The sequence below is a fragment of the Lagenorhynchus albirostris genome, chromosome X, assembly GCF_949774975.1.
Source record: "Lagenorhynchus albirostris chromosome X, mLagAlb1.1, whole genome shotgun sequence".
In the NCBI taxonomy this organism is placed as follows: domain Eukaryota; kingdom Metazoa; phylum Chordata; class Mammalia; order Artiodactyla; family Delphinidae; genus Lagenorhynchus; species Lagenorhynchus albirostris.
In genome coordinates, this window is record NC_083116.1 from 74,086,661 (window position 1) to 74,099,495 (window position 12,835).

General features: G+C 40.0%; 1 protein-coding gene across 8 annotated transcripts in view; it reads right to left on the reverse strand.

Moving 5' to 3' along the window:
* The window catches only part of YIPF6 (Yip1 domain family member 6), a 67,901-nt gene that overhangs the window by 28,585 nt on the left and 26,481 nt on the right, over positions 1-12,835 (reverse strand). Inside the window, exons 5-8 of one of the 8 annotated variants that reach the window (XR_009538489.1) lie at positions 12,328-12,453; positions 11,530-11,687; positions 8,361-8,476; positions 4,804-6,910 (exon numbers count right to left, since the gene is read on the reverse strand). Coding sequence is in view for 5 of the 8 variants with exons in the window: in XM_060137939.1 (XP_059993922.1) it covers positions 9,688-9,806; positions 11,530-11,687; positions 12,328-12,453 (403 nt within the window). In the remaining 3 variants the exon portion in view is untranslated. Of the gene's footprint in view, positions 1-4,803; positions 9,807-11,529; positions 11,688-12,327; positions 12,454-12,835 lie in introns of those variants that run through there. The other 7 variants (XR_009538487.1, XR_009538488.1, XM_060137942.1 and 4 more) reach the window with 7 other exon arrangements.

The following is a 12,835-nucleotide window of genomic DNA, read 5'->3' on the forward strand; positions in this document are numbered from 1 at the left end:
ATTGAGTGACCCAGCAGTGAAATCTTTGCCAGACCTGGGAATGAGCATTCCTGGCACCATGGGATGAAATGGTCATGAAATGCCCCCCAAACCATGATCAAATTTATGAACCTGAAGGGACCCTGCCAACTGAAAATTGACACTTGCCATCTGCCTCTGCAAGGATTAGGTCAATGGGCACGGCAGCCACTGACCTTCAACACCCCCTGAAAGGAGCTCAGGGAGGAGATCAGGAATGAGGCACTCTGTGCTCTGGGAAAAACTGGCAGAACAGGTCTTCAGATAGTTAGATACTTTCAGGAGAAGCTTTTATGACCCCAAGTTCTTGCATCTTCTCATATCTAAAAAAGCACTAAAATCATTAACAGTGACATCTGCTTTGGCCATTAAGGAGAGAAATGCAACTGAAAGTCAAAATGGAGTAGCTGCGGTTCAGACATCCAAGGAAATAACCAGGTGACACTATGGGTGTGATTTCAGACAAGTCAAGTCCTTGTATTGCTAAGAACTTGAGTTTTCTGAGCTGTGTCAGACTTGGATGACACCAGCCAATCTCAAAACAATGTGTGCTGGCAGCTGTCAACTGCAACCTTACTTTTTAAAGGTGTCCTCTTGTAACTATTACATTTTTAGACAATGAAATTATTTTAGATCATACATTAACAAAAAGAATAAACATGTATGATGACCAATAGCACTTGTTATCTATGTATAAATACCACATTAAAAGTTAAAACCTACTTAGATAAAACTAGACAACTGGTCACCTGGCTACAAGGCTCCCCAAAGCGCCAGGTCCAGACTGGGTTTCAGGCTTATTCTCCTGAAAAGAAATGAGATTTATTTTGTCTATTAAAATTCCAGTTGTCACTCCTCCAACTACTTTTAATTTGGTCTGTTACACCAAAATGGCAGACCAAGGGATTGAGATTTTAATCATACGAGACTAAGATCCAGGGCTTGGAACTCAGAAATATTTCCAATTCAGTGTCTATTCTCCAAACTGAGGCAGCACTATGCCTCATTTTAACAGGAAGATGCCAGAGCCGTCGTTGCCCAGTTCCCTGAATTAAAACTGAGCAGGACTTTGTGGGGCTCCAGAGTACAAACCCTTTCTGTGCCCCCTGTTTCCTGTTTGTAGGATATAGACTTCATTCAGCCTCCTAGACCTTCCCTGAGTTCCAAAGGGCAGATTCAAACAGTTGCTAATCAGGGAAGGGAAGGGATGCAGAAACGGGAGGAGCAGTCAAATGGTGGTACAGCCTTGGGGCAGGGTCCTGGTTCCTCCTCAAGGAATACGCATAACAATATCTTTGAGTCCTTCTGCAGAACTGGGGCCGCCACTCAGGTGGAGGATGGTAACTTCAGGCTGAGCACAAGATTCCTGGAGCACCACCCAGTTACCATGCCACAAACCAATCAGAAGAAAGTCACACACCCTGCAGTCCACATCCCAAATTTTGCCTTCTTTTTCTGGGCCTGGTGATGATCATCCTGTTAGGCCTCTTGTTTGGCCCCTGTCTGTTTCAACTGCTTACAAGGTTCATCTCCAACAGGGTCCAACAGTTTCAAGCTAAATTGTTACTACAAGGGTGAATGCTGGTTTCAGGCACAGAATACCTCGATTTAGATCAGGTGGAGAGAGACTTCTACTCTACTAGGCAGGACTATGCCCACTCTCAGCAGGAAGTAGTTACAAAAGAAACAGACCTCCGCCCCGATTCCCAAGAAGTATCTTGAGTATGAAGTCTCAGGTGGGAGTTGTTAGAGGAAACACTGACTGAAACCGCCCACCCTGGCCAGCACTACAATAACCATTTGCATGAGTTATTTTATGACAGAAGGTCCTGGTAAGGAACATGGAACTAACAAGCCACCACCAACAGGAAAAATTCGGGAAACGTCAAAAGGAGACACCAGTCCATATGTCCTACCAACCTCCCAGAATCCTCCTCGCTGGAATTCAGCTTTGCTGACTGATGTGTGCGCCACCAGGAAGGACCCTGAGTCAGAATGACTGGCCAGAGACAACCTGAAAACTAACCCCACCATCATAAAACCTGAGACTGTGAGCCACGTGGAAGAGCAGTCCTCCTGGGTTCCCTTACCTTCCTGGTCTCCACCCAAGTGCCCCTTCCCAATAAAGTCTCCTGCTTTGTCAGCACAGTGTCTCCTTGGACAATTCACTTCCGAGTGTTAGACGAGCCCACTCTCAGGCCCTGGAAGGGGTCCCCATTCCTGCAACAAATCCAGATGGATGATCAAGCCTCTACAGGACCTGAAGCTTTTATTCAAAGAGGACAAAGAAACATCACAGACCCAAGAATGCAACAACTCCAGCTTCAAATGATGCTACGCCAGGGATTCCAACCCATCCCACCTGACAAAGGGGACCATCAACACCTGCTGGACAAAGTTGTTGCCTCCTTCTACTCCCCACTCTCCACCTCTGTCAACAATCCCAAGACCCCTATCTCTGACAGATAGTAAGGAGATCTGGACCCACAGGTAGGGACAACACCCATGCTCAGCTTGAAGCAGTTACATAAGATGGACCGTTGGTCCCTCTGCCTCTTAAAAGATTTTAAGGGTCCCAGACTCCTTGAGAGGGGAATGTTACAGCAGGCAGTAGCTAGATATGAGCAGAGAAATGGAGGCAGGGGCCTGATGGCAGGAAATCACACATCTTGTAAACAGTGAGGGTCCATGGGCAGACACCACAAGAATATACAATGGCAAAAAGACAGCCTCTTCAATAATTGGTGCTGGGAAAACTGGACAGCTACATGGAAAAGAATGAAATTAGAATACTCCCTAACATCATACACAAAAATAAACTCAAAATGGATTAAAGACCTAAATGTAAGACCAGACACTATCAAACTCTTAGAGGAAAACATAGGCAGAACACTCTATGACATAAATCACAGCAAGATCCTTTCTGAACCACCTCCTAGAGAAGTGGAAATAAAAATAAAATTAAACAAATGGGACTTAATGAAACTTAAAAGCTTTTGCACAGCAAAGGAAGCCATAAACAAGACCAAAAGACAACCCTCAGAATGGAAGAAAATATTTGCAAATGAAGCAACTGACAAAGGATTAAACTCCAGAATTTACAAGCAGCTCATGCAGCTCAATATTAAAAAAACAAACAACCCAATCCCAAAATGGGCAAAGACCTACATAGACATTTCTCCAAAGAAGATATACAGATTGCCAACAAACACATGAAAGAATGCTCAACATCACTAATCATTAGAGAAATGCAAATCAAAACTACAATGAGGTATCACCTCACACCACTCAGAATGGCTACCATCAAAAAATCTACGAACAAATGCTGGAGAGGGTGTGGAGAAAAGGGTACCCTCTTGCACTGTTGGTGGGAATGTAAATTGATACAGCCATTATGGAGAACAGTATGGAGGTTCCTTAAAAAACTAAAAATAGAAATACCATATGACCCAGCAATCCCACTACTGGGCATATACCCTGAGAAAACCATAACTCAAAAAGAGTCATGTACCACAATGTTCATTGCAGCACTATTTACAATAGCCAGGACATGGAAGCAATCAAAGTGTTCATCAACAGATGAATGGATAAAGAAGATGTGGCACATATATACAATGGATTACTCAGCCATAAAAAGAAACAAAATTGAGTTGTCTGTAGTGAGATGGATGGACCTAGAGTCTGTCATACAGAGTGAAGTATGTCAGAAAGAGAAAAACAAATACCGTATGCTAACACATATATATGGAATCAAAAAAAAATAGTTCCGAAGAATCTAGGGGCAGGACAGGAATAAAGACGCAGACGTAGAGAATGGACTTGAGGACACGGGGAGGGGGAAGGGTAAGCTGGGACGAAGTGAGAGAGTGGCATGGACTTATAAATACTACCAAGTGTAAAATAGCTAGCTAGTGGGAAGCAGCCGCATAGCAGAGGGAGATCAGCTCGGTGCTTTTTGACCACCTAGAGGGGTGGGATAGGGAGGGTGGGAGGGAGATGCAAGAGGGAGGAGATATGCGGATATATGTATATGTATAGCTGATTCACTCTGTTGTACAGCAGAAACTAACACACCAATGTGGAGCAATTATACCCCAAGAAAGATGTTAAGAAAGCAGGAACCTCCAGACTGACAGTAAACCACACGTTTTGGGTGATAAGTGTCCTGGAAGCAGACAAAGAAAGGTGGGGAAAGACAGGAATCTCCTATGTCCGAATGTGACCTGTTGCTCATTATGCTCTCATTACAATAAAATTAGCCTTACAGATGAGAAGTACCCATCATGCACTGACACCATGATACTTCTGATCTAAGCCAAATAAGAACAGAAATCCCTCCTCCCCTCAGGAAGATAGAGTTGGGATGAAAATCAGGGAATACGACCCCCAAACCCCTCCTTCCCCAGTGAATACTCTGCCCCTTTATTTGTATGCCCCTCATAACCGGCTTGCCAGAGAAACCCAGGGCAGCAGCTCCTCACCCATTTGTCTGCTCTCCCTCTGAGAGCGTATTCTTGCTTAAATAAATCCTCACTTTACTTAACTCCCTGCTTGTCTCCGAATTCTTTTGCGACAAGGCAAGAACCTTAAATTCACTGGGAGCAGTACTGTTCATAAAACGGCTATTATAGCATCTGGTAAATATTTGCTCAGTAAATGTGACTTCCTAACTTGCTACCTGTGCAATCCTACACAGCATTCAATATTTTCTGATGACAATATATCTGAAAACAGTATGCAGGAAATATCCCCATGCCTTTCAGCACAAGAACAGGCACGTGCAAATTCTCCTTTTCCAGTGTTTTTTATTTGCACATTTAATATTCACAAATCATTTTACAGATTTATTCTTTTCACAGGTTCTTTATTTATAGGAAAAATCAGGATTAAAACAGAGCATCGAAGAGGACCGAGAAATTACCAGCAGAGATGGTGCAGAATACAAAGGCTCTAAAAGAGAACAGAGTGAACAAGAGCAGCGTGTAGCCACTTCCTACCAGGCTGGAACACTGACTTCATTAAGGCAAAGCCTTTATTTACTGTGTTATTTCTTTACCCCACCTAGTTTAACCCAAATAGAAAGGCATTCTATTTTCACACTACTGCTCTCTGAGGTCTTAGGAATATAGCTGGTACTACATGTGACCAGTGGCATCCCATGACTATAAACACCTGAATAGACACGTTAAATTTTGATGTGTTAACCATCCCACTGGGAGAATTAAAACGAAAGAGGCAGAAGCTGCTTGATTCTTAAGACTTTGAGAAAAAGGGGAGGGGTGTATGTGTCTGGTGGTGGGAGGAGGGGAAAGAAAAGGGGCTCAAGGAGGAGTGAGGGCAGCAAACCTAACTCTTCCCAATGTATAACCGCTGTGTCTTTCTCAGATGCTAATATAGTATTCTAGTACTCAGAAAAAAACGAGTTATTGACCTCCAGTGAGCTGTACGTTGTAATGGCTAGTAACAGGGAACATACCCTGGGGAGGAGGTGTATTCATTTCATACGTATAACAATGCAATTCAAAACTGTGTCCTACTATGATCTCAGCTAATGTGTTTTCCTATTTTAAATATCAATTCACTGTGTAACCTTGGACAATTTACTTAACCTTTCTGTGCCTCAATTTTCTACCAGTGAAATGAGGATTGTACCACTTTATGTTGAAGATTGGAGGAGATGCATAAAAAGCACTTAAGAATAGTGCCTGGCCAAATCCACAGAGACAGAAAGCAGACTGATGGTTGCCAGGGGCTGGGGAAAAGGGAAAAAGAGGATGACTGCTAATGGCTTTGGGGTTTCTTTGTGAAGTGATGGGAATGTTCTAAAATGAGACAGTGGTGATAGTTGCACAATTATGTGAATATACTGAAAAATCACTGAATTGTATATTACTTTAAAAGGGTGAATTTTATGGTAAAGTATATCCCAATAAAGCTGTTACAAAAAATTCTTAAAAAAATAGAGTAGTGTCTGGCACACAGTAAGTGCCCAATAAATGTTAGCTATTATTTGTAGTAATATTATTGTCACATTATTATTTAGCCATCTTATGACCTAAGTAAATCCCTAGAAATTCTTTATTTTTAATAAAAGCCCATGAATCTAAAAAAGTATTTCTAATTTACATATATGCATTAACATTCACACATTTATTTCTATCCAAATTGTCTCAAAAATGAACAGTTTAATTAAGAAGCACAATTTCAGTATTTTACTCTGGAATAAAACAACTGCATGCAATGGATGTCTGATCATATCATGATAGGCCTTAGATAAATTTCAATGACTTGATGTTATCCAAGAATTGGAAATGATGGGAGATTTTCATTTTCATCTCCAGGAATAAACAGGAAGTTCAAATACAGTAAGTACTTAGATTATATAACGTACACAATTAAACCTTCAAATATAGGCTTGTCAGCCTTCTAATCACATTTTGGGGGACACTTTATAAAAAGACAAATACAGTAAACAGTAAAATGCTTACTAGCCCCATGCCCTGTGACCCCCTCACCTTGCCCGAAAGAAAATCCCCACAATGAAAAGATACAACTCAACTCATGTAATAAACCACTTAAGAGGCAAAAGACTTGACGATTAATGATTGACTTTTAAGACTACACTGCAAAAAAGATGTTCACATCAATTGAGTATTTATAATCTGAACAGCAATTAAATCCAGTCTTCACCTTTCCTATTGCTAAAGAATATGACAACGGAGTCTCAATCTCAGAAGCAGGAGCAGCAAGTGATAAGCCACGATGGCAGTAATGCACATCACATGCTTGAATTTCATCTAAAGCGTGAAACCTTCCAATTCCCGGAACAGGGTTTCCTTTGCTGGAGTCCCCTTCCCTTCTAGTCTTCCTTTCTATAATTAGCCACGTGCCTCTGCAGCAAATCAGGGAAAGCTGTGTTGAGGGTTACAACTTCCAGATACTCAGGTCTTCTGTGACAGAAAGCAATGCACTTTTTTGAATATATTAAGAAAATATTTATTTATACCCTCAAATTGACCACTCATTTTCAGAAAGATAATTAAATCTCCATCTTACCCGCCTTCATTTAAATCAAATAAAACCATTCCCTAAGTCACCCAAAAGCAACAGATTAAAACACAGAACAAGTTGCCTTAACACCCAATATGTATAATACCCCCCTCACACACACACAAACCCCACCAAAGTTGTGGCCTTAGGAATTTCTGACCAAATATTTAGCCTGAGTAAAATTCAGTGAAGATTTAATTCCCTTTTGAGAAGCATGATTATTTCTTTAATTTTACATTATAATCATTGGGATAGATTACAAAACAACTTTGGAAGAGATGTTTTTAGTGGGAAGTTAGACACTTTCAGACAATGGAAATGGATGATAATTTAGGACCAATTTTAAAATCAGAACCAGTTTCAAAATATTTTATTTATCAAGACTGAAACATTGGCTTTGTCCTAACAGGGTTTATTTTGAAATTTAAAAGGGAAATTGAAACAAATACAAATACATAACCAAAATATCTAGACAATGCTGAGACAGAGGGGACCAATTTTGTAATGCTCTGTAATTGAATATCATTCCAAGTACTCATTTGTCCTAGTATTGTTCACTTGGTTAATCTGGGGATGGAGAAAGTATATTTTAAAAATTATATATCTATGCATAGGTCATCTTTAAATACCAGTGAATAAATATTTAAACTCCATGATAAAGAAAAGATGTGGAATAAGAAATTCCTATTTTTATAAGTAACTATATTTACAATGAATGTTTTCTGCCTGACTCCTAATCTTTGTCTATTAAGAGTTTTTCACTGTGCAATTTATAGAAGGCAGCAGCTCATATTACCTTAAAAGAACCCTGATTAGCTCAGAATCAGCCTGTCCCAGACACTCTGCTCCCTGAAAAGCCTTCACACTTGTGTGCATAAATAGCTGAGAATACAAGTAGGTGCACATGTGCAAAAAAGTACTTCTCTAAAGGAGAGCTAATTGGCTTTACAAATAAAGTCTAAAACCAAGAAAACAAACTGCTATCCCCAACCCGAAAAACACACCTAATGAAAAAACTGCTAAGCCCACTATGAAAAGGCGGCAGCTGTAAACTCAACTCATCCTACCTCATGCTCTTAAGCATCTAGTTGTTCTGTGAAATCAGCCATTAGAACACTAAATCCCTCCATGTTTACATGGTTAAATGCAGCCTTTGATTTAGCTTTACTTTTTAGTTAGAGGTCAGACTACACAGAATAGCAAGAAATTCCTTACAGATATGCTGTATCCAAACTGCCTCATTCTACCCTTAAGAGAAGCTGCCCACATGATAATATGCATTAGGGACCTACCAATCTAAATTTCTGAGGTCTTCTACTTGGGTAAGTTCAATCATTGGTCCACTGAGAGCTTCAGTCAAAGGAAAATTACAAGTTGACTGCTAACACCTTAGCTTGCATATGCAGAACTGGGAAGTAAGATTAAAAATTAAGAGTGTCCAGGCATAGAAAGAAACGAAATTGAGTTATTTGTAGTGAGGTGGATGGACCTAGAGTCTGTCATACAGAGTGAAGTAAGTCAGAAAGAGAAAAACAAACACTGTATGCTAACACATATATATGGAATCCAAGAAAAAAAAAAAGGTCATGAAGAACCTAGGGGTAAGACGGGAATAAAGACACAGACCTACTAGAGAATGGACCTGAGGATATGGGGAGGGGAAAGGGTAAGCTGTGACAAAGTGAGAGTGGCATGGACATATATACACTACCAAACGTAAAATAGATAGCTAGTGGGAAGCAGCCGCATAGCACATGGAGATCAGCTCGGTGGTTTGTGACCACCTAGAGGGGTGGGATAGGGAGGGTGGGAGGGAGGGAGACAGACGCAAGAGGGAAGAGATATGGGAACATATGTATATGTATAACTGATTCACTTTGTCATAAAGCAGAAACTAACACACCATTGTAAAGCAATTATACTCCAATAAAGATGTTAAAAAAATTGAGTGTCACTGAGCTGCTATTAAGCATGGCAGAAAGGTGACTATACAGAAAGACTAAAAAAGCCTATGTTTTAGATGTCCTTTGCTTTTTTTTAAGCAAGTGCAGAATTTTCTCTAGTCAAAATCTGAATTTTGCTTAGATGTTTTCTCCTCCCACATCTATGTACCCCTTTCCCAACCTCTCTCATTGTCTTTTTAAGCTTAAGAGAAGTAAAATAGACTATCCCTTATTATTTATGAAAAGAGAGGCATATTCTAATAGTCATAAGGCAATATGTTTAAGAGCTGCACCTGAACTGGTATTCTCAAAACTGAAAATATAGTTACCAACTCTATTCAACTTGCAGGATGTATCCATGTGCTTCCCAAGTCATTGGTTGTCACCCAAATGGACCACAGTGACCCCATCATGCCTTAAGGAGGCATTATACTGTGTGTACTATGCACACATATTTTAAAGAAATAACATTAAGAAGGAAAGGACGGCCTTTCAAACATCAGTTCCTTACATAAACGGTGACGGTGCTTTATGGTTCCCTTTTAATCTCCTCGTATACCCAGTTACCAAATACCTCCAAAATTAGACAAAAGAGGGCCAAAGGCAAAACTCCACGGTGAATTGCATCTTTGAAATGAGCTTTGAATTCCCTGGTTTTTAATTTCCATTTCCTGATTTACTGAGGAGTGAAGGTGAGAATCATCCAACTGATGACAAAGTAAAACAAGAAAACAGGATAAACAGCAAGGGCTTTGCGGTTTGGAGGCTGGCTATCAGCAAGGAAAGCTGTAGAGGCTAAACAAAGCAAAACAAGACAACAAAAAGGAATATTTAATACAATAAGACTGTCACAACTACTAACATTTACTAAACTTGAAGGGGCCTGACATAGTCTGGGACACAGAATTATATACTATAAGTTCAGTTACATTTGTGATCCTCAGAGAAAAAGGCATTTGGCAGCATAGTTTTCTGGACAGCTGAGGGCTACCTGTTTCAAGTATGAAAGCTTGGAAAGGTTTCAACCATTTAAGATGGAAACCTTTCTAAAAGGGGTTTCTTACCCTTTTCTGAGAAGTTACTGAACTGTGCTAAATAGGCTTACAAAACTCCTATGGCAAATGGCTTCACACTGCTGTGTTTTTTGAGTACTTGTTCTTAATAATTTATCAGCTCTTTTAGATGCCAATCCTCTTGTCCATCCAGGAAACATATACTCATCTTTTTACTCATCGATAATCACCCTTCAAGGAAACCTTTCCTGAACAACCATCTGGTATCCTGCCACCCCAGGCAGAACTGCCCACTTACCTCTTCTGTGTCTCCACTATACACTGCATAGACTTCCATTGCCCACCTGGAAAACTTTTATGCCTAGATTGTGAACTCAGAGGATAGAGACCATGCCTAGCACAATGCCTGACACACAGTCTGTGTTTAATACATATTTGCTGAATTACAGGAACTTCTCTCTCATCTAAGATTCTACTTGCTGAACCACTGTGGGCCTGGACACTTGATAACTAAGTTATTCAGAACTACATGTACGGTAAATTATCAGACTCTAAGTGAGAGAATGAGGGGCTCTTCCATGGGTAGTTAAAGCACCCAAGCTTAATACAATCCTTGGAATATCAATTCTGGCATTCTCAGACCTTACTTTTGGATTACTTCTTGGCTTTTAACCATGTTCCAAAGAGATGTTATTGCACATAAAAATATTAGGCAGTCCGTCTATCCCATTAAAAAGAAGCTAGTGAACACTTCCAGTTTAAGGTGGAATTTTAAGAGAATTTTAGGAAAGTACAAACAATGAGCAAGTAGCATTCATTGCCACTGCTACAGGCTCTCACTAATCTTTAGCAGAATTTTCTACTGAAGCAGACAAGTACTATGATACTTACCAACCTATACTGGGAGGTAGTATAGTACATTTCTAAACAGGTATGTGATCTGGTTGGGTTTGAAACTTGATTCCCCTATTCACTAGTTATGTGTCCTAGGGCAAGTTGCTTAACCTCTCTGGGTCTGTTCCTCATCTATAAAGATGGGACCAATAATAACTTTTTTTATTTATTAGGGTTGTTGTGAGGGTTAAATGAGATAATATGTATGAAGTACTTATGACAGTGCCTGGCCTACAGTAAGCAATTGGTAAATGCTGGCTATTATTATGATTAATTTGTCAGGAAAAGGCTCAAGCCATTTCTCAAGTCACCTATGCCTCCTATATGCCAGGACTAAGCTAGGTCTAGCGTAATCTCCTTTTTCAACCCTATCCACTATTTAAGGATTGAAAAGAAAAAAAGACGTGACTCTCCACATCTCGGAAGTCCAGATAGCCAACTCAGATAAGATGAACATTATCCCTACTGAGAGAAGACGGTTCTATGGATGACACTGGCAAGAATCATATCACTCATATGTAACTTATAAGTTACACTCCTCCTCATCTGATCTTCATCTCTAACTCATGTTTCGGTCTGCTCTGTTACTGTAGAGATAAGTACGTTCTTACCTACTATAGACCAGGCAAACATCACGATCACCACAAAAAGCCGGACCATGAAGTTTATTGGTCCTGGCTCGGTCAAAAGTACCAGCCGGCAAACCAGCATTGCCACCGTCAGGGGAAGTATACAGTAACCCAGCACACAGAGGCTCTGAAAAAAAGATCTAAAAAACAACATACATCCATAAAGATCATAAATATAGCTGATCTGTATCATGATACAGTTTATTACACAGATTTCTATGTATCATGGATCATTACCTTCCTTCAGATACATAATACCTATACCCTAATGTTGATTTTATAAGGATAGGCCTCTGTATTAAACATGTGCTTTAGTTTTGCTCTCCCCATACTCTCCTCCTCTCTGCTTAAACTCCTTAAGAGTCAGCCATCTAGTATCTAGATGATCTGCTCTAATTCCTAGAGACCTCCTTCTCCCACTGAACCTCTAAGAATGGTGTTTCTTAATCTTTTGTGGTTTACAGACCTATTTCAGAATTTGTTGAAAACTATGGACCATCTGTTCCCAAAGACAGACATAATCTTCTAACACAAAAAATTCTGCCTATGATTTCAGGGGCTGGAGCGAGAGCACTGAAGCTTATCAAAGGACCCCAGATAATTTAAGGTAATTTAATTCAACTAGGTTATCTCTGTTCAGTGGTTTTAAGAGAACCTTCTTTTTGGCTCTCATTTATTTTGATTTTTCTTTTTGAAAAATATATAACTAGCCAGACTTCCTTAAAAATCTAAGATATGCAACCTGGCAAGGGAAAAGGGATGCATTTTAATAATACTCACATGTTTCCTCCAAGAAGTTTTGAGTTGAGGGTGATGGTAACTGCACCAAACCAGACAATGACAAACACTTCTGCAAACTGGGGCCCTCCATCTTTTTCGCTATCTACAGAGCCTCTCTGAAGCATTCTGTGACAAGGAAATGGCATGAGAATTGCCTAGTCTTTTATTTAGAGCAACAAAGTTACAGCATGGGTTCTCAAACTTTGAATCAGGGAGCTGCCCTAAACCTCACCTGAAGATCTATAATATGTAGGCTGTACAAAAGTAAAATGCCTGAAGTATATCCCTTATTTCAAATTCCAAATGCCTCAGGACTACAAGAGGTGCTCCATTTGACCTCATGGGAATGCTTAAATGGATTACCGAAGACCTTTTTTAGTTAAGCAGAGGGTATAAACTGAAGGGCTAAATATGGCTCACAGACATGAGGTTGTTGGTCTATACAATACTTAAAATGGTCTTAAATTCAAGTTGATGTTATTTTAAAATTGGGAGGTATTTCTGGATT